At 35.2% G+C, this 26,954-nt stretch overlaps 1 protein-coding gene across 1 annotated transcript in view; it reads right to left on the bottom strand.

Moving 5' to 3' along the window:
- Positions 1–11,645: 11,645 nt before the first annotated feature.
- The window catches only part of SPATA1 (spermatogenesis associated 1), a 56,947-nt gene continuing 41,638 nt past the window's right edge, over positions 11,646–26,954 (bottom strand). Inside the window, 8 exon segments of the mRNA XM_043575441.1 lie at positions 11,646–12,390; positions 16,258–16,334; positions 18,320–18,350; positions 18,352–18,407; positions 19,143–19,241; positions 20,733–20,911; positions 23,753–23,878; positions 24,465–24,576. Of these exon segments, the coding sequence (XP_043431376.1) occupies positions 12,207–12,390; positions 16,258–16,334; positions 18,320–18,350; positions 18,352–18,407; positions 19,143–19,241; positions 20,733–20,911; positions 23,753–23,878; positions 24,465–24,576 (864 nt within the window). The 3' untranslated portion in view covers positions 11,646–12,206.

Raw genomic sequence — 26,954 nt, 5'->3', positions numbered from 1 at the left:
TTGAACCCAATCTGCATTCCAGGTCTAAATCCCACTTGGTCATGGTGAATACTTCTTTTAATGTATTGTTGGATCCGTTTGTTTAGTATCTTGTTGAGGATTTTTGCATCCATGTTCATCAGGGAAATTGACCTGTAGTTTTCCTTTTTAGAGGGATCTTTGGTTTTGGAATCAAGGTAATGCTGGCTTCATAGAATGAGTTTGGAAGTTTTCCTTCCATTTCTATTTTTTGGAATAGCTTCAAAAGTGTAGGTGTTAACTCTTCTTTAAATGTTGGTAGAATTTCCCTGGAAAGCTATCCAACCCTGGACTCTTGTTTTTTGGGAGATTTTTGATTACTAATTTGATTTCCTTACTGGTTATGGGTCTGTTCAAGTTTTCTATTTCTTCCTGTTTTAATTTTGGTAGTTTATATGTTTCTTGGAATTTGACCATTTCTTCCGGATTGCCTATTTTATTGGTGTATAATTGCTCATAATATTCTCCTATTAATTTCTGCAAATTAATTCTCTTATTTATTTCTGCAGCATTGGTTGTGACCTCTCTTTCATTCTTGATTTTATTTATTTGGGGCTTTCCTTTTTCTTTTTGTTCAAACTGACTAAGGATTTATCAATTTTGTTAATTCTTTCAAAGAACCAGCTCCTGGTTTTATTGATCTGTTCTGTTTTTTTGATTTCGATAGCATTGATTTCTGCTCTAATCTTTATTTCCTGTCTTCTGCTGTTTTTTTTTTTTTAATTTTTAAATGTTTATTTTTGAGAGAGAGAGAGAGAGAAAGAGAGAGGGAGGGAGGGTGGGTGAGGGGAAGAGAAAGGGAAACACAGAATCTGAAGCAGGCTCCAGGCTCCCAGCTGCCAGCCCAGAGACTGATGCAGGGCTCAAACCCATGAAATGCGAGATCATGACCTGAGTGAAGTTGGGAGCTTAACTGACTGAGCCACTCAGGTGCCCCCTGGGTTTTATTTGCTGTTCTTTTTCCAGCTCTTTAAGGTGTAAAGTTAGGTTGTGTATCTGAGACCTTTCTTCCTTTTTAAGGAAGGCTTGGATTGCTATGTACTTCCCTCTTATGACTGCCTTTGCTGCATCCCAGAGGTTTTGGACTGTGGTGTTATTTTCATTGGCTTCCACGTACTTTTTAATTTCCTCTTTTTAACTTCTTGTTTAGCCCATTTATTCTTTAATAGGATGTTCTTTAGTCTCTAAGTATTTGTTATCTTTGCAAATTTTTTCTTGTGGTTGATTTCAGGTTTCATAGTGTTGTGGTCTGAAAATATGCACAGTATGATCTCGATCTTTCTGTACTTCTTGAGGGCTGATTTGTGTCCTGGTATGTGATCTATTCTGGAGAATGTTCCATGTGCACTCAAGTAGAATGTTTATTGTATTCTGTTGCTTTAGGATGAAATGTTTTGAATATATCTGGTAAGTCCATCCAGTCCAGTGTGTCATTCAAAGCCATTGTTTCCTTGATTATTTTCTGTTTCTATGATCTGTCCATTGCTGTAAGTGGGGGTGTTGAAGTCCCCTACTATTGTGGTATTATTATCAATGAGTTTCTTGTATGTTTGTGATTAATTGATTTATATATTTGGGTTCTTCCACGTTTGGAGCATAAATGTTTACAATTGTTAGCTCTTGGTGGGAAGACCCCTTAATTATGATATAATGCCCTTCTTCATCTGTTACAGTCTTTATTTTAAAATCTAGATTGTCTGATATAAGTATGGCTACTCCAGCTTTGTTTTGGTGACCATTAGCATGTTAGATGGTTCTCTATCCCCTTATTTTCAATCTGAAGGTGTCTTTATGTCTAAAATGGGTCTCTTGTAAACAGCATATAGATGGATCTTGTTTTCGTATCCATTCTGTTACCCTATTTCTTTTGATTGGAGCATTGAGTCCATTGACGCTTAGAGTACTGAAAGATATTAATTTATTGACATTATGTTGCCTATAGAGTTGGAGTTTCTGGTGGTGTTCTTGGTCCTTTTAGTCTTTGTTGCTTTTGGAATTTTTTTTTCCTTTTATTTTTTCTCCCCTCGGAGTGTACCCTTTAAACTTTCTTGCAGGGCTGGTTTAGTTGTCACAAATTCCTTTAATTTTTGTTTGTCTGGGAAACTTTTTATCTCTCCTATTTTGAATGACAGTCTTTCTGGATAAAGAATTCTTGGCTGCATATTTTTCCGATTCAGCACATTGAATACATTCTGCCACTCCTTTCTGGCCTGCCAAGTTTCTGTGGATAGGTCTGCTGCAAACCTGATCTGTCTTCCCTTGTAGGTTAAGGACTTTTTTTTCCTTGCTGCTTTCATGATTCTTTCCTTGCCTGAGTATTTTGTGAATTTGACTATGATATGCGTTGTTGATGGCCGGTTTTTGTTGAATCTGATGGGAGTTCTCTGTGCTTCCTGGATTTCGATGCCTGTGTCTTTCCCCAGGTTAGGAAAGTTTTCTGCTATGATTTGCTCACATAACCCTTCTACCCCTTTCTCTCTCTCTCTTCATCTTCTGGGACCCCTAAGATTCAGATGTTATTCCTATTTATTTATTTATTTAAAACATTTATTTATTTTTGAGACAGAGAGCATGAACGGGGGGAGGGCCAGAGAGAGAGGGAGACACAGAATCTGAAACAGGCTCCAGGCTCTGAGCTGTCAGCACAGAGCCCAATGCGGGGCTTGAACTCGCGGAGTGCGAGATCATGACCTGAGCCGAAGTCGGACACTCAACCGACTGAGCCACCCAGGCGCCCCTATTCCTTTTTAATGAATCACTGAGTTCTCTAATTCTTATATCATGCTCTTTTGCCTCAGTTTCCCTCTTTTTTTCCTGCTTCATTATTCTCCATAAGTTTGTCCTCTGTTGAATCTGATGGGAGTTCTCTGTGATTCCTGGATTTCAATGCCTGTGTCTTTCCCCAGGTTAGGAAAGTTTTCTGCTATGATTTGCTCACATAACCATTCTACCCCTTTCTGTCTCTCTTCATCTTCTGGGACCCCTAAGATTTAGATTTTATTCCTTTTTAATGAGTCACTGAGTTCTCTAATTCTTATATCATGCTCTTTTGCTTCAGTTTCCCTCTTTTTTTCCTGCTTCATTATTCTCCATAAGTTTGTCCTCTGTATTGCTGATTCGCTGATCTGCTTCATCCATCCTTGCTGCCATGGGAACCATTCAAGATTGCAGCTCAGTTATAGCATTTTTTATTTCATCCTGACTAGATTTTACTTCTTTTATCTCTGCAGAAAGGAATTCTATGCTTTTTACAACCCCGGTTAGTATTCTTCTTGTCGAGATTCTAAATTCTGGTTCAGACATATTGCTTCTTTCTGTGTTAAGTCCCTGGCTGTCATTTCTTCCTGTTCTTTCTTTTGGGGTAAATTCCTTTGTTTCTTCATTTTGAAGGAAAAAAAAGGATTAATAAAATAAAAAAATAAAAAAATTAAAATTAAAAACTTAAAAACAGCACACACAAAAATCAAATAAAGGATGTTAGATATTAGGTATATTTAGGTCTGGTTGTTGAAAGAAGTTTGACATAATAGATCTAAAAAAAGGGAAAGAAAAGAAAAAAAGGGGAAAAAAAAGGAAAACAAAAATTAAAAAAAAAGAATACAATAAAATAGAATAAAGTGAAATGATGAAAGTAAAATAGAATTTCAAAAATTTACAAAAAAGTAAAAAAAAAGAAAAAAATTAAAGAAAAATCTTTTTTATAAAAACGGATAATAAAAATAATTTTTTTCTTTCTGTATTCAAGAATAAGAAAAGAAAAAGAAAAAAAAATGAATAGAGGGACCAGTGAACAGAATGAAATACGATTGAAATTACATCCATTTTCCCCTAGAAGTCAAACTATGAAGCACTTTATAATCTGTAAACTAAGCAGGTGGAGAGATTTGTGGTGTTCCTCTAGAGTGCGGTTGGCCCAGTTGGGCAGGGCTTGGTGTAATGGCTCTGTTCTCCACTAGATGGCACTGCTTAGTTTACTGGGGTGACACATGTAGGCATATATGCTCTTATGCAGGAGGGGTGAAAATGGTGTCACCCAGCTACCTAGTCTCTAGTATCAGAATTCTGTGCTCTCACTGACTGGCAATCATGCACCCTTCCTTTGTCTCTGGCTTCTGTCCACTCCCCACTTCTACAGAGTCCATGACAAAGCCGTCAGCCACCAGGGGCACCTCCCTCCAGAGTTTTATCTCAGATGGGGCTGTTTCCAAACCCCTCACTTCTGAGGGACTGCGGCTTTGACCCACTCAAACCCTCTGGGGGATGGTCTCGCTGAGCAATGGCCGGGTGCCAGCCCACCCCCTGGAATGTTCATGCACCTGTAACTGCTGCAGATGCCCAGAGACTGCAGCTGGGTGCCAGCCCACTCCAGAAAAAGTTTTCATGATCATGTAGCAGCAGCATTTCAGGGATTATGGTAAATCACAACACACACCTGGTGCCAGGCTTCACCCTTAATGTCCTTGTTCCAACACCAGCGAATGTGGCTGCTCTCCAGGGTCTGCTGGGACCTTTGCCTGTGGGGAGGCCACACAGCTTCTACCAACTGTCCTCCCAGCAGGGGAATCACCTCTCCCCATGTTCCCTGAGGACCTCTCGGATCTTGCTCTCTGCTCCTGGGGATTTGCCCTTCCTACCAGAGCTCCGCCAGGTATTGAACTGCAGAGTTTCAGACTCTGTTCTTCCCTGTTTATAGAGACTTAATGGTATATAAGCCCTCTTTCTACTTTCTCCCCCCCCCCCTTTTTTTTTTTGGCTTGCAGTCCCTTTTTCTCTTTTTTGTTCAGTCCACTCTTTCTCCTTCTCTCCATCTGCTTTTGGGGGTTGGGGGGGAGTGCTTTTCCTGTACTCTCCCCTGTCTCTGTCCTCTCTCCACAAGAAAAAACAGCTCCCTACCCTCTGTGGCTTCTGTCTCCCCCCAGTTCATCTCTCCATGCCATGTAACTGCCAAGTTCTGTGGTTCAAGTTGTGCAGATTGTTGTGTTAATCCTCAAATCAGTTTTCCAGGTGTGCAAGATAGTTTGGTGTTGATCTAGCTGCAGTTCAGAAATAAGAGAGGCAAAAAAAGAAGTTCCATGCTGCTCCAGCATCATGGCCCCCTCTTCCAGGTTTAGCATAATTCTCAAGGGCCCTAGAATTTTCATAATGGTGAATGAGAATTGGCTTCAGCTTAAAGTCACCAGCTATTTTAGTCCTTAACAAGAGACTTTGTCTGTCCTATGAAGCTTTGAAGTCAGAAATTGACTGACTTCTTTTCTAGCTATGGAATTCCTTAGATAACATCTTCTTCCAATCTTAGATAACAGCCTTCTTCCAATAAAGGCTGTATTGTCAATCTTGAAAATCTATTGTTTAGTGTAGCCACCTTCATTAATTATCTTAGCTAGATCTTCTGGATAACTTGCTGCAGCTTCTACATCAGCACTTCTTGCTTCACCTTGCACTTTTATGTTATGGAGAAAGGTTTTTTTTCCCTTAAAACTCATGAACCAACTGCTGCTGCTTCAAACTTCTCTTTTGCAGCTTCCTCACCTCTCCCAGCTTTCAAAGAATTGAAGAGTTAAGGACTTTCTCCCTGGATTAGACTATGGCTTAAGGGAATTTTGGCTGGTTTGATCTTCCATCTAGACCATTAATGCTTTCTCCATATCAGCAATATGGCTTTTACTTTCTTATAATTTTTACTTTCTTACAATTTTTACTTTCTTATAATTCATGTGCTTACTGGCGTAGCACTTTTAATTTCTTTCAAGAACTTTTTGCTTTCACAACTTGGCTGTTTGGCACAAAAAGTTTAGCTTTTGGCCTGTCTCAGCTTTGACATGCCTTCCTCACTAAGCTTAATCATTTCTACCTTTTGATTCAAAGTGAGAGATATGTGACTCTTCCTTTCACTTGAACACTTAGAGGCCATTGTAGAGTTATTAATTGGCCTAATTTAAATGTTGTTGTGTCTCAGGGAATAGGGATGCCCAAGCAGAGGGACAGAGACATGGCAAAAACTACTGGGTTCAGTCAGAACACACACAATATTATGGGTTGTTTGCCATTTTATATGGGCATGGTTTGTGGCACCCTGAAACTATTGCAATAGTAACATTAAAAATAACTATTCAGAAATCAGAAAAATAATAAAAAAGTTGATTTATTTGATCCATTTGTTGTTTAGTAGCATGTTGTTTAGCTTCCATGTGTTTGTTTTTTTTCTTTTTTTTTTTTTTTTGGTAATTGATTTTTAGTTTCATTCCTTTGTGGTTGGAAAATATGTTTGATATTTCAGTTTTCTTGAATTTATTGAGACTTGTTTTTGTGGCCTAACACATCCTCTATCTTGGATAATGTTCTATTTGCATTTGAAAAGACTGTGTATTCTGTGTATACACACGTCTATATACACATACCCACACAGATATATATATACGTTAAGTCCATCTAGTCTGATGTGTCATTGAAAACCACTGTTTCCCTGTTGATTTTATGTCTGAATATCAATCCATTGATGTACATTGGGTTTAAAGTCCCCTGCCACTATTATATTACTGTCCATTTTTTCCTTTAGGTCTGTTAAGTTTTGCTTTATGTAGTTAGGTGCTTCAGTGTTGGGTGCATATTTACAACTGTTATATCCTCTCATTGGACTGATGCTTTCATCATTATGTATGCTCATTTTTGTTTCTTGTTATAGTCTTATTTTAAAGTCTATTATGTCTGAGATAAGTATTGCCCCACCTTTTTCTTTCCTTCCATTTGCATGGGGTATTTTTCCATCCTGTTACTTTCAGTCCATATGTGGTTTTAGGTCTGAAATGAGTCTCTTGTAGGAACACATCAATGAGTCTTTTTTTTTTTAACCATTCTGTCACTCTGTCTTTTGATTGGAATATTTAGACTATTCACATTTATAGTAATTATTGATAGGTATGTACTTACTGCTATTTTGTTGTTTTCTGATTGTTTTGTAGTTTTTGTCTTCTTGCTCTTTTTGTGATGGGTGACTTTTTAGCATTGTTTTGACTTCTTTCTCTTCATTTTTTGTGTATCCATCATAGATTTTTGGTTTGTGGTTACCAAGAGGTTCATGTGTCTTAAGTATATGGCAGTCTATAAGTTGGTCAGTTATGTTCAAACACATTTTGTACGTAGTTCATTTTTCTCCCCCTCATTTTATGTATGTTGTCTCATTTTGTATCTTTTTACTGTGAGCCCCATCACTACATTTTTAGATATAATTGATTTTACTACTTTTGTCTATTAACCTTCATACTAGCTACATAAGTGATTGTTCTGCCTTTATTGTATTTCCTTTTATTGGTGAAATTTTTCATAATTTTCTTCTAATTATGGCCTTTTTCTTTACATGTAAAGAAGTCCCTTGAACATTTCTCGTAACTGTGGTGACAAATTTCTTTAACTTTTGTTTGGGAAACTCTCTCTCCCCTTCAATTCTGAATGATAACCTTGCCAGTTAGAGTATTCTTGGAAGTTTTTCCCTTTCTGTGCTTTGACTAGATCATGCCAGTTCTCTCTGGCTTATAAAGTTTCTGTTGAAAACTCATCAAATAGCTTTAACCCTTGTATGTAACTAACTCCTTGTGTTGCTTTTAAAATTATGTCTTTAATCTTTAACACTTTGATTATAGTCTTGTTGTGTACCTCCCTGAGTTCATCTTATTTGGAACTCTCTGATTCTTGAACTTAGATGTCTGTGTCCTTCCCCAGGTTAGGGACAATTTTGGCTATTATTTCTTCAAATAAATTTTCTGTCCTCCTCTCCCTCCTCCTCTCCTGTTTCTCCTCCTGGAACCCCTAGAATGTGAATGCTTATTCACTTGATGTCCAAGATATTCCTTACCATATCCCCATTTAAATTTTTTTTTTCTTTTTGCTGTTCAGGTTGAGTGCTTTCCATTATCCTGTCTTCTAGATTGTTGGTCCATTCTTAGGTATCCTCTAATCCACTCTTGATTCCCTCTTGTGTATCTTTCATCTCCGTTACCATATTCAACTCTGATTTTTTTTTTTTTTAAGTTTCTGTCTCCTCTTAATGTTTTGAGTCTATCCATTCTTCTCTGGTGAGCATCTTTATGACTATTACTTTAGAGTCTTTATTGGGTAGATAGCTTATATTCATTTCATTTAGTTCCTTTTCTGAATTCTTTTGTTTGAAGCATAGTCTTCTTTGTCATTTTGCTTGACTTTCTGTGTTTGTTTCTATGAGTTAGGTAGAACAGCTATTTCTAAACTTGAAGGAATGGTCCTGTGTGTGTAATCATCCCATGTGTAGACTGTGTGCACCTGGTAATTTTGGCCAGCTGGCTGGAGTGGTGGCTAGCATGCGTTCCCCTGCAGGGTGGGGCCACCCTGGTGAGATGGTCAGAGTTGAAGTGGGCATAGGCTAGGACAGTCCCAGGGTTCTTTGTGCAGAGGGTGCCTTGGCAGGACAGGTGAAGCTTAAGTGGGTAGACTTCTCAGGACATTTGTGCATGGGTACTCTTGCAGGGTGGCTGGAGTCGAGGCAGGCACAGGCCAGAGTGTCTCCGGGTGCTTTTCTGGGTGGAGAATGCCCTGGCAAATTGCCTGGAGCCAAAGCAGTGCAGGCCTGGAAAGTTTTAGGGTGTTATGCACCTCTGTCACTTTGGTGAGACAGCTGTAACTATGGTAAATGCTGACCAGGGTTGTCTTATGTGCACCGTATTTGATCTGCCTTGTGGGATGGGTAGGGCTGGTGTGGACTAGGAGCCCAGGGCTTACTGAAGTGGTAAGCTGCCTTGGGTACCCACCCAGGCCCTGCTCCTGTTCATCATGTCCAGGTAGTGAGGGAATGTAAACCCTGGTGCTTGCCAACCCTTCTGACCCCAAGATTTCTAGCAGCTCCCCCACTTTTTGACAGAGTTCTAGGGCTAGATTTTGTATATTCTAATTGATTGAATATTTATTTATTTATTTTTGAGAGATAGAGCACAAGTGGGGCAGGGGCTAAGAGACAGAGAAAGAGAGGAAGACACAGAATCTGAAGCAGGCTCCAGGCTCTGAGCTGTCAGCACAGAGCCTGACACGGGGCTCGAACCCATGAACAGTAAGATCATGACCCGAGCCAAAGTCAGAGGCTTAACCAACTGTGCCACCCAGGAGCCCCTCTAATTGATCTTTTATTAAAAAGTTGCTTTTTCCCCCTGTACCCCAAGGCAGACAAATCTTCTCATGGTCTCCCAGTAGATATCCCTCCCCACTGCAAGTAGCAGCATCAGGGGGGTGGGGACTTCCTTTGTACCCGTGTCTACATCTCTCTTGCTGTCTTCTAGGTGGTGTGTTTCTCTTCTGTTGTGCAAAAGCTCTTCAGTCAGTCGTCAGTTCTTTCAGAGGAACTGCTCTATAAGTAGGTGTAGATTTAGTATGTCTGTGGAGCAGGTGGTTTCTGGGTTTTCCTACATCACCATCTTGGACCTTCCCTCCTCAGACGAATACAGTTTAGATCAAGAATAGCAAATACCTGGTACACAGGCCAACATACTCCTCTCCTCACAAATTTTGTTCTCAGAAAATGTTTCCTTCATTTTCTAGATTGCTGTTACTAAGAGATTAGAGTTAGTGTAAGGGAAACAACCTCTTTGCTAGCCCAGATTATGCTACAGTGAAAGGGCACGGAGGAAGAAATTGAGCAGACTTTGCAATAGGAGTATCTATTTCCAATTTTGAGGGGCAAGTAGAACAATTTGGCCTATTATGTCAAATTCATGTATCAAAATTAGTGGAAGGTACAGTTGCTAAGGCATGCCAGATTGTGGAAGGTCCAGAATGTCAGACTGAAGCATATGCATTTTATTCTGTATGTGGTGTGTTACATGGTAGAAAGTGGGGAAGGTTATTCCATAGTAGTATGTATAATAGTCTAGAGGAGAAATGGAAACCAGTAAATACTAATCCAAGTCTAATAACTTGAGATTTATAGTTTGGATTAGGATGATGGCATAACCCTAACACTCAGGAAGTGTTCAATAAATATTGAATTAATTAATGGAAAGAAAGAAGCAGAACCAGTTATGAGAAGCCACCCAAAGGAAAATGGGAGATTAGTTATGGGGTGTGAGAGAAGTCAGATAATAGCTCTAAAGTTCTTAAACAGGCCACCAAAAAAAAAAAAAAAAGACAAATAGAGTCTGGAAGGAGAAATGAGGTTTGGGGAAATGATGATTAAGATTACAGAATTATGCTCTTTTATTAATGTGATGTATCACATTGATTTGAGAATGGATAAAGAAATTGTGGTTTATATATGCAATGGAATACTATGTGGCAATGAGAAAGAATGAAATGTGGCCTTTTGTAGCAACGTGGATGGAACTGGAGAGTGTTATGCTAAGTGAAATAAGTCATACAGAGAAAGACAGATACCATATGTTTTCACTCTTATGTGGATCCTGAGAAACTTAACAGAAGACCATGGAGGAGGGGAAGGGAAAAAAAAATGTTAGGGAGGGAGCCAAAACATAAGAGACTCTTAAAAACTGAGAACAAACTGAAGGTTAAGGGGGGAGGGAGGGAGGGAGGGAGAGGATGAGTGATGGGTATTGACGAGGGCACCTGTTGGGATGAGCACTGGGTGTTGTATGGAAACCAATTTGACAATAAATTTTATATTTAAAAAAAATTCATTTTGCCTATATATAAAAAAAAAATATTACAGAATTATGGTCCTAGAATTAAAGAGCTAGAAATATACCAGAAGAGTTCTTCCCACACAATGATTTTTTTACAGGTAGGAAAACCAATTCAGATGTTTTTAGAGACACAGACCTAGTTATAACAGAGCCAAAACTAGAACCAAAATCATTTTGATTTGTCTAATATACGAATGCTGCTTTCGCAAAAATAGGAGATTAACCATGACAGGAAATCCAGGTAAAAATAGTCTTTCTTTTTTTCTGAGGGGGAGAGAGGGTGCAAGTGAATGAGGGCAAAGAGAGAATCCCATGAGGGGCAGAGAAACAGAAAGGGAGAGACAGAGAAGTGAGGCTCACACGAAGCAGGGCTCAAGCTCACTGGATGTGGGGTTCGAACTCACTAACTGTGAGATCATGACCTGAGCCGAAATCAAGAATCAGATGCTTAACCGACTAAGCCACCCAGGTGCCCCAGGTAAAAGTACTAATGCTCAGGAGAGGTAAGGACTTCTACAGTGGATTTGAAATTTTCCTTTTTAGAGGTGATCATTTGGTTTCTCTGTTACTATAGTATAGCTCCATTTTATAATAGGAAGCAGTGATAAAATGGGATTGGATGTGTAAAAAATTCACTTTATAACCTATTTTGCTGTAGTGCTATTGAGGAAAGCTTGTACTTATAAAGCTGAGATTCCATTATTGTTAATAGAGAATTACAACTCTTTTTAGGACTTTGTCAAAATTCTATAACAATAAATTGGCCAAAGTGTAAAAATTTTAATTGCATTATCTTAATTTTTGTAATAATTAATGTGTTTAATGAGTATCTAAAGGAAAAAGAAACCTTTAATGATGCTTTAGAACATTTGTCCATATATAAAATAATGCAAATTAATATCTGGTTAAGGCAATAAATATTTTAAAGAGACTCATCTTTGTTGAAGACTGGCTTACAAAAATGAAAGGTAATTCATCATTCAGGTTTTATTTGAATATTCCCATAAAATAACATTTAAGTGATTTGTTCAACATTTTGAGTTGATTAGTTTATCCCTATAGCCATGAACCACTTTCTTTAACTGTAATGTTGGATTAAACCTATCATGTAACATAATTGAATATTAGACTCCCAACCCAGGACAGTCAACTTGTACCAAGAGATGACCTATCTAGCCCACACAATATTTTTAAAAACTTCTGTACTTGAATGATTTTAGTTGTGCTTACTCTTTAGTTGCTTAGTGACCCATCTACACCCTATTGTCATTACGTCTATTTCAATCAGTTGAGGTACCAGTCTAGGCTCTAAAGACATTTAAAATTCCTCTTCTACACAGTGCCCTGCTCCTGGTCATTGTATCTGTCCAAATATATGTCTGGGTTAACACATCTGGGTAAAAATATCTTAGAACTGTTCTACTTCTATAAGCATATAGAACCCTATGTTCATATATGTAAATAGATCTTTTTTTCTTGGGTAGTATGAAGCAAATATATATAATAAAAAACTGACATAATAAGCATATTTGATCATGTTACATAAAATGGTACGTGTTTTTCCACAGGTAACCTTTGATGTAACTTGGTCTCCAAAGTGCAAAGACAGGTGCTATAATTACACTGGAATTGCAGATGCTTGTGACTTTCTCTTTGTGATGTCTTATGATGAACAAAGTCCGGCCTTGTCAGAATGTATTGCAGCAGCCAATGCTCCCTATAAGGAGACATTAACTGGTAAGAATCCACAAAATGATCACTTTAACATTAAGGTTATTTTAGTATTTCTAAATCATTTGTATACCTTTTCCATTTGTAAAGCTTTCTTGAAACATGAGTATCACTTAATTTGGGGAGCTTTCAAGTTTACATAAAGTTTTCACTTAATTCTTCTAAAAATTTTGTGGGATATATTATTAATCCTCTATTATAGATGGGATGATGAGTGTTAAGTTCTCTTTGTATTGCTACTAAGTATTATTTAGTTGGGGCTCAAGCAGGTGTTCTAACTTCAAGTCAAAACTTTTCACCCAAAGTTACATAAAGGAGATATTTGCTTATCTAGAATTTGACATGATATTTTTGTTGAAATAACCAATGTTAGCTAATAGCAAAGATAGTTATAATGTGAGTAGCTACTGTGCATGATTGATAGAGGACTGTCTTATTTGGCATTTATTATTAGCACCCATGCTATATCACTATTAGAATTAAGAGTACTTCTGATCTATCATTCATATCACATCAGCCAATTCAATAAAAGATTTCTTGCTATCTTTTGGACTCAAGTGAAATTTTCTGAGATAATTGGCCCTGCTTTAAGTATTGATTAATAAAAAACGATTTTTCAATTTAGAGAGAAAAATCTTAGAACCTAGCCTCATCATGTCCAAATTAATAATCTGATCATATGCATATGCCACTTATAATTTGGAAAATAACTGTTAAAACTACAAAGTAGTTCATTTTTCCAAACTGTGTTTCATAAAGGAGATAATTGTGTCCTAACAATATTAGGCTCATTATCAAATATGTTTGTGAAATAAGGCATACTGTACCCCTCTCTTGGATATTTAACAGTACACAATAAAGGCTCTTAAAAACAGCAAATTTACTTCAATTTTCTGATAATCTTGGAACATCTTTGGGTGGGAAAACATTTTGCAGCATTGGGCACAGCAGGGACTGACCAGGAATCTGTTCATATTTCTTTGTTTCCTAACTATAGATTGAATACAGAGTAATTGGGGGACATTTCTTGTCCCTAGCTGTAATTCATACTTATAGAAAGCACAATTGTTCCATGTTATAGAAATATGCTATATGAAATTCTGAGGCCATCCCTGCCAGAGAGTTATATCATGTCTTAGCAGTTAATACACAATTAACATGCTTTCCTGAAATGTGTCATTCTTCCTAGAAGTAAATTTTATGAGTTTTTTGCTTTAATTTGATCTTGTTTTAAATGTGTTCTAATATTCAAAACAAATCACTTATGTCATATTAGAGAAACACTCTATTGGTATTTTGCATAAATGTACTTGTTTTTTCAAACTTAGCTTCCGAATGGTTGAATAGCTTGTATAAACCCATTAGTAGAATATAAAGAAAAAAATATGCCTTTTCCGTCCCAACTTGATTAGGGTATGATGACTACATCAAGATCGGCATTAATCCTGAGAAACTTGTAATGGGTATCCCCTGGTATGGTTATGACTATACCTGTCTAAAGCTATTGGAGGTAAGAACAGATTATTTCCTATATGATTTTTTTCTCTATTATATTTTTGGAGCCTGTTTTGTATATGAACATAGTTTGAGACTAAAAAGGTAGCGTTTATTTAATCCCATGGAAGTTTCTGAATGTTATATATTTTCTTTTTACTTTTATTAGGTATAGTCAGGTTACTTATAGTACATATTTTATTTTTAATAGTTTTTGATTACATTTTCTGATTGGGTTTCTAAGACTTGCTTAACTGATAAATGTATAACATGAACATTTTATATTTCTAGGATCGTGTTTGTACCATTCCAAAAGTCCCTTCCTGGAGGGCCTCTTGTGGTATTGCTTCAGGACAGCAGGTGCCCTATAAAATAATTATGAAGCACGTAAATAGTTCTATTTCTGGAAGCCACTGGGATAAAAATCAGAAGGCCTCTTACTATAACTATAAAGTAAGACTTTTCACAAGTTATGAACATTCTATTTTCATAACTGCATGTTTTCATAATTACATATTTGATACTAAGAATTTCTATCAGTTTTCTTTTAGGGTACAACATAGAGTTTAGATGAGTAAACTTGTAATCAGGTACTTTACTTTCTAGCTGAGCAGTTCAACTTATGCTAATAATATAACTTCTTTGCATGGGCCACTTGTCATGTTAGATAAGGTTATAAAAACATGCATATCACAAACAGGGTCTCCTGTAATAATTGACAGCTATGTATAACTGTGGCTTTGGGCCAAAATAGGTTACCACTCAGTAAGCCTTCATTTCAAGGTAGCCTAAAGGTTCTGATGAGGCTGTTTTTTATAGGGAGGCATGAGGCTGAGAATAAAGAATGCATCATCATGGAATCAGTGGAAAATGGTATAAACTATGTGACACTATACAAATTATATTACAAACAGAAACTTGAAGAAGTAGAGGAAATGACAAGAGCAATTCTGTCAGGTAGTGTTTGATAAATAGTAATTGCCATACAAAGAGGCAAAAGTAATATTTTTCATAATTTACCTTTAATATAATACAAACTTTTCCACACACCTCAATTACAAGCCATCTTTGAATTTACTTTAGATTCTGTTACTGTAAATAAAAGGAGCCCTAAAATATGATGTAAGTTGATTCCAGTAGGAATTTACTTAATAATGGCCTGGTCCCAATTTATGAAAAATATTTAATAAATTTTGCTATACAGGCATGTACATATGTATCAATTATATAGAAAGCTTTGGTGTAGAGATTTCTATACCTTTATATACCCATTAAACTAGGGTATATTATAATCTTGTCTTTGCCAAACAGTGTAATATTTTACACTCTGGGGTACTATTTTTTGTAGTCCCTGACTTATTTTTTTCCTTAATGAATACGACAAATTCTTTAAGGTTTTACAATTCAGGAAGCCTTTTGATAAACCTTTTGAAAGCCATTTATTTAATGGCACTTTAGACAACAGTTTAGCTATAAAACTGTTTTGTTCCTCTTTTTCATTCATTGTAAAATTCCATAGCAACCAAAATCAAGTTTCTTGTTGTGATTGAAGAGAATCGTTTTTGCTTTCTTATGCTGTTTGAGCCATAGCAGCCTCATCATGCACTCGATATTCCCAAAAACATATGTATGCCTTAATCATGAATAGATCAATTTTACATATGCTCAGTTTTTCATCCTTCACTACTTTGAGGCATTTGAAATTTCTTAACAGTACCAAAAGGACTCAAAGTACTCACTAAATAATGGCAAAGAGATATGTGTCTTTGGATTCATCCCTGAACCTGCAAAAATAAATATTTCTATATTTACATAGAGGTTGCCTTTTAATAGTGAATCACAGTTTAAAATTTTAAATAGAATATAAAATATGCTTGTAGTAAATGAGCCTACTATACTTAAATATGCCAGTTTATTCATTTACCAAGTGACTAATGTCCTGCAAAGTAGTCCTAATTCCAGTGGTGCTACCATAAATAAAATTATTACTGGCATCCATTGAGAATTGCCTTTAAAAGTTTCCCAGATGTATATAAAAATCAGTATAATTATTTAAAATCAGTTGATTCTATTTTTTATTTCCTATCTTTTCCCCCTTTCCTTTACCCTTTGCCTAGTTTTTCTGTTCCTTTTCTCTTTCTTTTATCCAATAGCTTATCTACCTTCTAGGAGAGACTGTGTTAGTACTAGAGGCAGTTGATGCTGAGGAGGACTTTAAAGGGTGGAAGGTGAGCATAAGACCATTTTCAGATTTTCTCATCTACAAAAATGTGTGTGCATAAGTTACCCATGGAATCCACACCCGACAGGCTCTTAAAATCAATTCTGTAAGACCTGGAAAAGGAGATATTTTCCTCACCCATTACTTTTTGATATGACTGATTCATCACAGATGAAGTCATCTGCTGAGTTCTTAATTAGGCACATTTCCAGGAACTGTAGAAGAAAAAAAAATACATAAACTGGCTTAGAGGACCAGAGCAGCGATCCTCCTTAACCGTGTCTGCATATCAGAATTATCTAATGGAATGGCACAACACAAAACAAATGTATGCCCTGTCATCAGCCCTGAAGATTTTTTTCATGTGGTGTGGGTCCCAGTAGTTTGTATTTTTTAAAGCCACACAAGTGCTTCAGATGTACATCTTGGTTGATAATCATCAGATCAGACCAAGGAAGGAATAGGACTTTATATAGAATATATTATGAAGTTCATTTGTTCTCTTCTGTTGTGAACTCACCACAATCATATCTAGAAAGTACCACATACAGAATCATGGAAGCAGAAAATATTGTGCCCTAAAATCTTTATTTCATTGTATCATTTTTTGAGTCATTGGATTTAATATTGTGCTGAATAGTTTAATTTCTTCTTCTAGGATTCTTCTGGCCATTTGCATCAAGTGTGGTATGATAACCCTCAGAGCATTTCTTTAAAGGCAGCATACATACAAAAGCATGGCTTACGAGGCATTGGCATGTGGCACGCAAATTGTCTTGACTACTCTGGAGATGCTGTAGCCAAACAGCAAACCGAAGAAATGTGGAAAGTCTTAAACCCAAAGCTGTGACAGATGAGCATCTTTTGTCAAACTAAGATTTAGAAAAATGATCTGTATAAATAGATCCGTTTCTTGAAGAAATGAAAATGTATACATTTTTGTCATATAATTTAGTTATATTTAAAAGCAATTAAAAGCAGATAAATGCTTTGGTTATCTAAAAACAAAGGTAAGAAGTCAACTTGCTATATTTATTCTTCTGTGTTTAATACTATAATTAGGAAAAATTGTTTTCAGAATTTTATTGCTGATTTTTAAAATATGTATAATTTGAATTGGAAATTATTTGCTTAGACTAGATTTTTTAAAACCTAGTCTTTGAGAAGCAGTTAGCTCTGTACTTTTTGTTCCAAAAATTTTTCTGCTTCCTGATTTCATATAGTACTCAAATTCTCTGAAAGCCTCCAGAGGAAAAAATAAAATATAAGTCATATTTTGAATTAGTATGTTAGAACTACCTAATATTTTTTACCTAAATTATTTTTATGAGGTTATAGCAGAAACTTTCAGGAAAATCTTAGTGTTGAACATGATTCTATTAATATTCCTTCATTTATGAACATCTATAATTTCTTTCCATTGTTAAATTTTTTTCTATATGTGCATTTTTCCTTTAATTATTTAAAGACATTGGTTTTTCAACTTTTTTCTCTGCACAAAATCTCTCTAAAAGATAATTTTTCTAAATGTAAAGAGGTCTCTGTTCTTTTCCTCAGGGCAATTGTGTTACACTTATTAAAAATCTGCATCCTTGAACTCTGGACTTACATAAATCCTGTCTTTTCTGTACATTTCACCCTCTTCCCTCATTTGGAATAAATGATGATTCAGTCACCTGTTATTGAGAATACTTCCTGTTTATCCAATTACTTATGACAGAGTGAAACCAACCATTTTCCATAGTATTTGTTGAATTACTATTGTCTTTGTATTTCTAAAATTTTAAAAATTTGAATTCTTAGATACTAATCTCTGTCATAGCCCTGGATGTAAATTCAATATCCCTATTTATAAACTATAATTTCTAGATTGCTTTTAATCAAATACAATGAATAAATGGTCTGTATTTAAATTCAGATAGATTCTTTAAATCATATTTTAATAAATATGAAATACTGCTATTAAACTTTAAGACTATTTTATAAAATATAGTACTGTAAAATGTGTAATAGACTTAAAAACTTCAAAAATAACCAAATAGCTAGTGTTTTGCTTTTTTACATCTAATAGTTCCTGAAACATTTTTTGAAACCCAAATGAAAAGCGAAAAAAATATATAACTTATGATTTATATAAAGTATCGCACCAAGGAAAACAATGGTTACATTTTTTTGGCAAATAAGTTTTAAATTAACATACCCAATTGAGGCTGTACAGATGTGTTATTTTTCTTCTGTGCCAGTTCAGTTTTCAGCATGCGTAAATCTGAAACTGCTTGTTTTCTCACCTACAAAAACAATTACCTTTCAAAAATTAGCTTTCATTTTACTGTTCTAAAATTCAGAGAGTCCTAATTGCTGCTAGTAAAAAGATTCTAGAACTGGGCTATTCAATACAGTAGCTACTTGCCACATATAGCTATATAAATTAACAAATTATATGAAGATTGAATATCAGTTCCTCAGTCACACAACAAGCTACATTTCAAGTGCTCAATATCCTTATGTGGCTAGTGGTTGCTGTATCTGACAGTGCAGATATGGAACATTTCCATCACTGTAGAACAATGGACAGTGCTCATTCTAGAAAGGGGTCATTATTCATGTCGTAGAGCTATTTCTGATAAAGAAATGAATTTAGAGCATTAATTATATATACATGAAAATAATCAGAATGAGAGACTTACCCTAGAATGGGTTTAAAAAAAAATTGAGCTCAGAGAGCTAAGTGGTTTGTCAGACTTGCATATATTAGAGTCATCCATAAATAAATTACTTTTAAAATATTGAGACTCTACTGATTCACAAGGTCCTTTTGCTTTAATTCTTAGTGAAATTTTACTTTGGCCTTGTTATAACAGGCATCTTTTCACAGGATTTACTTCTTGCATTTTTCTCACTCGTGCTCTTGGTTAAGGTAATGACTTTAAGACAATCTGTACTATCTTTAGGCTTTTGATACCCAAAATTAAAACAATTTATTTCAAGATAAATGTTGTCTGATTAGGAGAAATGCAAATTACCTTAGCTTCCATTATGAGTTTCATTTTGTCAGTATCCAGTTTTCTCTTAAGTTGGTCAATAGCATGCTGTACCTCAGTGATCTGGATTATAAGGTAATTCTGTATGAAACAAAGACATTTAGTAAATTCATTTTTATTTATTTTTATTTTTTTAAGTTTGTTTCTTTATTTTGAGAGAGAATCTCAAGCATGCTCCATGCTGTTAATGTAGAGCCTGATGTGGGGCTTGAACTCACAAACTGTGAGATCATGACTTGAGCCAAAACCAAGAATCAGATACTTAACCAACTAAGCCACCCAGGTGCCCCTATTTATTTTTATTTTTAATTGTCTTGCAAACTATCAAGTGATAACAAATACCAAAAAAGCAAATCATAAGAATAACCTATTGCACAAAATAAACTCATTGCTTTGGAGTAAATTAGAATTGACCTTTTTCTTATGTCTTAGGGACCACATTCCCTTCTGTTGTATTACATTTATTCATGTTTTATAAAAATAAGTAGATATGTGTGCAAGTTGCCTTTGTGGTGCCAATTTAATGGTAAGAAATATTACTATAAAAGGACTATACTAGGTTTAAGATACTAGCAAGCCTTTTGAAATTGTCATAACAATTTATCAGCTGAATTGGATAGTATTACTTTAAAATATTTAATAATTAAATACTATATATAAGAAAACCTATTTAATATAAGAAGCTTTTTTAGTTATTTTTGTTCAGAAAAGTTTATGAGGTATAATGGTCAACAAAAACTATTTAAAATTTTAAGCTGCCTCTGTGAAAAAAAATTGTATATTGAACTTGATAAAACAAAAAAATCAGCTATGCAAGATAATTAGTATCAGCTAAGATGGATAATCCATTACTTGAGCCTATTTGAGTTTTACATTAGATTTATCTAAAATGGTAAACTTTTACTCATAGAAACAGAGAACAGATTGGCGGTTGCCAGAGGGTAGAAAATGAAGGGAAATGGGTGAAAGTGGTCAAAAGGCACAAACTTGGGGTGAAAATAAGTTCTGAGAATGTAATGTACAGCATGATAACTACAATTAACAGTATTGTATATTTGAAAATTGCTTAGGAAATAGACCTTAAAAGTTCTCATTACAAGAAAAATAATCTATAACTGTGAGATGATGGATGTTAACTAAATTTATTATGGTAATCATTTCATAATACATACATAAATAATTATGTTATATACCTTACTGAGATATAATTGGTGTATAATATTAGTGTAAGACTGGAGAAAAGTTTTATATATTCTTCTTTAGGAGGCAGATAGCCCTACTTACCATTGGCAACTCTATTGGTACCATGAGGACAAGCAGTCTTATAATGAAGCCAATGCTGAAAATAATAGGTAAGGAATGCCAGAAGCACATAGTCCCTTAAAGATCTCATTAAGCTCCTAATTGTATCCTCTCAGCACCCATTACATGAGATCATAAATTTTCTTATTGGTTAAGTTTTTGTTACCCGTAGCCCAAAGCATTCTACCTATGATAATACTAGCAATAATAAAACATGCATTTTGAGTAGAACTTCTCTAATAGAATGTGAACACATTTAGTAATAAGTACCTTAGAGTCTGTGATGTTTGCCAAATTCTTTGGTCTCATCTTAATGTCCCTGGCTTCAAGCTGCATGAGCAGTTTTTTATAGTAAAGTTCTAAATCTTCTCGAAGTTTTGTTAAAACCTCCTCCAACGATGCTGTGATTTTCTTTGTTTCAAAGTATTTTTTCTTCCAATCATCACAGGCTACAAAAAAAGCAAGGACTATAATGTGAGTCTGACTAAAGGATTAAACTTTTCAACTCGGAAAGGACCTTTGAGTTAATTTAAACCCTTCTACTCCCCCACTCTTCCTTCCTCATATGCTGAGGAAATTAAAGCAAAGACTGAAATGTTTATTAGATAATAAAAGGATTGGCCTACAAATATAGAAAATAGTGATGAATCCAGGAACCAAACCAAGTTCTTTAAGCTTGTAATTATTTCTGAAAAATCTTGATTAAAAATACTACCTATAGAAAAATGTGTATATTTATTTTGATTACTTTTTCCATAGTCTGATTTCAAATCATAATTAAAACAAGAGAAAGGCATAATATTTTTTCATCCCCTTAAATGACTTATGTTTTATAAAATAAGCTGATTCTGATTTATCACTTATTAAAATTATTCCAAATATATCCCCAAATGTATGTAGGGCAGAATTTAAGCCTGAGCCCTGTAGTTGAGAAAATTAGAAATCAAATAATGCCAATTTAGGGAATCATTTTGACCCAATGAGATTCTAAATACAAACTTAACAGGAACACAAACTGCATGCTACTATATCAGAATATGCTTATGCTTCTCTTTTAAAAAATTACCAAAGAAATGAAAACCCCAGATATAAAAGTTGATTTCATTAAAATTCTACAACTTTATGGGATTTTAACTCAAGATTTTAACTATTTATTTCCCTCATGTCCTATATCTAATCCCTCAGCAAGTTCTATTGGTACTACTGTAAAATACTTCCAGCATCTGGCACATTCTGTCTTCTTCAATGCTATGTCCCTAGTCAGTGCACAATCATCTTTTGAAAGTGGATTATGTTTCTAACTGGTCTCTCTGCTTCCATTCCTGCCCCTCTATGGGCTATTCCATACAGCAGTCATTCTGATGTTCTAAAAATATTTTTAAAGTCCTATACATCTCTAAAAATCCTCCAATGGCTTCTCATCTTAGAATAGAATCTAAACTCCTTAAATTGGCCTGTCTGTTCCTTGGTGAGCTTTTGATTTTATCTTCCTCTACATTCCTCCATATTAAGTTACAGCCACACTGGCGTTATTTCAGCTCCTTAATACTGCAAGTTCACTTCCATCTCTGGACCTTGACATTTTAGTGTTCCTTCTGTTTGGACTGGTTTTTTTTTTTTTTTTTCTCTTATCTCTTTAGATGCCTGCCTCCTTATTAATCACATCTTAATGATATCTCCTCAGTGATGCCTTCTTTGAAAATTCAAGCTAAAACATTTTTTTCTGCCCCATCACTCTTTGCTCTTTTAAAGGGACTTTTGAGCTCTAGTCAGGAGCTGATATTGTCTTATTTGTTTACATCTATCTCCTTGCATTAGAAGAAAGCTCCTTAAGGGCAGGGCCATGTTCATCTTGTTTACTGTATCCTCAGCATTTAAAACAATGCAAGGAACTGATGCACATAGTAGGCTTCCTACGTATTTGATAGCTGATACATGCCTTTTATCTTGAAACATTCCTGTTGAAATAGAAAGTAATCATTCTCATTTTAAATGTTTATTTTTGAGAGAGAGCAAGAGAGCACATAAGCAGGGGAGGGGGCAAAAAGAGAAAGAGATACAGAATCTGAAGCAGGCTCCAGGCTCTGAGCTGCCAGCACAGAGTCTGACGCGGGGATTTGAACCCATGAGCCATGAGATCATGACCTAAGCCAAAGTCTGACACTTAACCAACTGAGCCACCTAGGCACCCCTGATACTCTCATTTTATAAACAGAAAAAGGAAGACACAAAGAGGAGAAATAACTTGTCTACATAAATCACTGATCTGGTATTAGAATCCTGGTCCTGTGATTTCTAGTCCATTACTCAAATTTGTCTGATAAAATCACTTTTAACAGTACGACAAAAACTTAGTCATTGCCATCATTTCCAGGATACCACTTAATAAGGTAGAACCTGCAGAAATACCTCCTGACATTGCCTATAACATTCAGTCAGTTCTAACACTGAAGTAATAATTTTGCTGTAAATTGAGAATCCTACAACCAGTTAATTCCATATATACCTTTTATTCATATAATCCTCCAATACCACCCAAAATGCAGTCTTCTCCAATCCTTTAACATCTCTCTACCCTGGCTTGTTTTTCCATTTCTACCTAGTCCTAATAACACTTGTTTCTAATTCTGTTGCAGGAAAACTACCTATTTTTCTACTTAATTTCTCTTATTCATTCATTCATTCATTCATTCATTCATTCAGTTTGGCAAAACAGACACACATACCACAAAATTAAGCATGTAGAGAAGACAAGGGATTCAGGGGATGATTCTAGAGTAATATCTAAGCTGAGATTGAATGATTAGTAGGAACTAGCCAGGTAAACTGGGAAGGGGTGGGTAGAAGGAAAAGGAGATGTAGATGGCAGAGGGAAAGCATGTCTGAAAGCCTACAGCCAAGAGGAGGCACACTTCAGATTTAAGCATATTTAACAGTTTTCTGGGAAGCCTTTCTTGATCTCTTCCATCTAATTTAGGTGTTCTTCTTCTGTACTCCTGTGCATACAATTCTGTAATTCCTTTATCATAGCATCATCAGGATGTATTATTACTGTTTTCTTATCATTTCCCCAATGGACTATAAGCTCTTTGAGGGCAGAGACAAAATTGTGTCTGCCTATTATCTCCTCAGCCCCTAGAACAGTGGCTAAGTTCAGTAGACAATACATACTTATTTAGTAAATGAATAAAGGAATGTTATAAAAAAATTTGAACTTAAATTTTAAAAAACCTTATGTAAAGTATGTTAATTAATGACAAAATAGTGATAAAAGATGTAATAAATTTTACCGTGACATTGCTTCAACTTGCTTTGCTCAAATAGTTTTTCAACTTTTTTAATTAGTTCTTCTCTAATTCTTTCCAGATATCTTCTTTCTTTCTTTACTTGTTTCAGTTGTTCAATAATCTTCTCTCCTAAAGGATTATAACCCGTCAATGTCCAAAAGCTAAAAGTTAGGAGTGTAAAACTTAAAAGTGCTTAAAATAGCAAGAATAAATTTTACCCGCAAATAATATTACTGATTAAATATATGCAGTAATTAACATATAATTCACATTCTTTAAAATAATTTAACATTTTTGTGGTAAAATACACATAATAAAATTTACAGTTTTAACCTCTTTTAAATGTACAGTTCAGTGGCATTATGTACTTTTATGATGCTGTACAACCATCACCACTGTCCATCTCTAGAACTTTTTTATCTTCCGAAATTAAAACTCTGTACCTATTGGACAATAATTCCCCATTAATATTTTTTTATTAAAAAAAATTTTTTTTTTTAAATCTTCATTCACTTTTGAGAGAGAGACAGAGCGCGAGCAGGGGAGGAGCAGAGACACAGCGAGACACAGAATCTGAAGCAGGCTCCAAGCCCTGAGCTGGCAGCACAGAGCCCAACACAGGGTGCTCAACCGACTGAGCCACCCAGGTGCCCCTCCATTAATATTTAACTTTACCTCACAGAGTTATTTGTACTTACGGTATCATCATACTTACTTTCAATCTGTAATAAAGAGATATCAGTTATTACTGGAGAAAGAGCAGGTTGACAAGGAAGTGAAGGAAAATCAATAAGATCTGGTAGGGTGATGCACTCTTTCTTACTTATCTGTAAGCAAATATGAAAACCAGTAAGATCTGGTAGAATAACACATTTTTCACCTGTCTGTAAGCATGTGATAATGTACAACAGCAATGGATTTTTTTTTTTTTTTACTTATATGGTGACAAAATCCCAAATCTGTATTTATAACTATAGATTCTCTCTTGTGCTTCAACTTCTCTATTCCACCATTACTTGGACATTATACACAGGTACTTCAAACTTAAAAGAAAAAAAATCCATTATTACTTTGTAAACATGATTTCTTTCCAAGATTTCTTATAACTTTAACATTTTTCTAAGATTATATTCATTTTTTTTATCTTGAGCCAATTTTGATAACTTATGTCTGCTTAGAAAATAAGAAAATTTATTGCATTTTCAAAATTTAGCATATATTTTATTGGCTCTGTATTTGTGTTTGTGTCACTTTTATCTTTCTTAACTTTTGTGTTTCTACCCTTTTATGATAAACTACCTCGAGCCTTACCAATGTGGATGTCTCTCCCACCATCACTTCATAGATCTTGAGTTGTTTTCAATTCTGCTAGTTTTTTTACCTCTGAGTTATTAGTGTCTCCTTCTATCTTCATTAAGCCCTCACTCCTTTGTTTTACTGTTCTTTTTCTGGTTTTTAATGTTATGTTACATTATTATAAGTTCAGTCTCCTACAGAATAATGACAACCACCTAAATTACAATCTCTCTACATATCCTTCCAATTGCTATAAAAAGAGAGCAAATAATACCCATAACTTATGTCTACAGCATAAGTAGGACACAAAATCCGTTAATTTACATATACTTTAATTTGCATATAACTGGAGAAATAAACACCCTAGACCAGCAGAGTGTGCTCAGGAGCCCACCTCCAAGCAGATGTGGACTGCTTAAGCATTAGAGGCCACTATACAAAGATAACACAATAAACATCAACCATGATTTAGTCTGGAAGGAGGGGGCTCCACATGCATAGGAGAAATCCGGAGAGTAAGGATAAAATCTTGTACATCAGAGCACTTTTGATGAGGAGGCCAAATGAAAGGGGATTATAAAATGTAGGGGGCCTGAGTGGTAATTATGGGAAGACAGCTTTGAAGAGAGGAAAATACTTTGGAAGAGAGATTCCCTCAGGGATAGCTGGTAAGAGAAAAGAAGAAAGTGGCCAAGATAACAGCTCTGCTGAATTAAGTTAGTAGAAAAGAATTCAAAGAAAACAGACCCCAAAAGCCCCATTTATTTAAAAATAAATAAATAACTGCATTTCACTATATGAACAGAAGAGGGAGCATCCAACCTAAGAAGCAAACGAAACCACCAACACAGGGCTCCCTGTTCCTCTATAAAAATAAGTTATTAAACAGAAAAATTAACACAAATAAACATGAACAATATCTACAAATTATTCAAGCATCCACACAAATTTACATTTTAAAAAAACCTTCACAATTGAGAACTAAAACCAAACAGACAGCCATGAAGCAGAGAAAAACTTAAACAATACTTCCAACACAGATTAAATATAAATAAACATTTGCAGATACCACAGACACAATAAATCAAGAATTTTAAAACTCAGAATAAAAATGGAAAAACAGGAAGATGTGAAATGGAAGTTGGCTAAAGTGAAGAAAGAAATTAAAAAACAAAATTGTCTCAGAAATGAATAAATTAGCAAGTACCCAAGAAGCAACAAATATGACCAAAAATACAGTAAGGATAGTGGAGAATACAAATAAAAGATGCAAAGGAAATGAAACATAAAAAAAAAAAAGTGAAATAGATCAGAGAAAAGATAGCGTATATAAAAGGTAAAGAAAAAATGAAACAATAGATCTGCTACCTAAATTATTTTCTGAAATTATAATTTTAGGAAATGCTCTTGAAATATGTCTGGATTTTCATACTGCAAGGATCCACTGTGTATCCAGAAAAACCTGATCTAGAATTCTGAGCTAAGATTCAGCCCGGTAAAACTAGTACCGTTAAATGAATCCTCTGGCCTTCCAGACAAATATACCCAAGCTAGTTTACAAAGAAAAGAAAACCAGGCATCACACTTTTTAACAGTAACATATAAAACATCAGTAGAGCAACATTTTAAAGAAACTCAAGGGAAAAAAAGATGTAAGCCAAGGATGTGACATCCAATCAAGCTATCCTTCAGGTATCAAAACTTTAGACAATGATGAACAAATTTTGTAAAGGGCCAGAGAGTAAATAATTTAGGCTTTGTGGGCCACATATTGTCTCTGTCATGATTCTTTTCCTTAAATTCCTTAAAAATGTAAAAAACCAGGGCACCTGGGTGGCTTAGTCAGTTAAGCATCTGACTTCAGCACAGGTCATAATCTCACAGTTCGTGGGTTCGAGCCCTGCATCAG

The sequence above is a fragment of the Prionailurus bengalensis genome, chromosome C1 (assembly GCF_016509475.1).
Source record: "Prionailurus bengalensis isolate Pbe53 chromosome C1, Fcat_Pben_1.1_paternal_pri, whole genome shotgun sequence".
In the NCBI taxonomy this organism is placed as follows: domain Eukaryota; kingdom Metazoa; phylum Chordata; class Mammalia; order Carnivora; family Felidae; genus Prionailurus; species Prionailurus bengalensis.
Note: the sequence above shows the minus strand (reverse complement) of the source record. Positions and strands in the feature narration are given on the sequence as shown.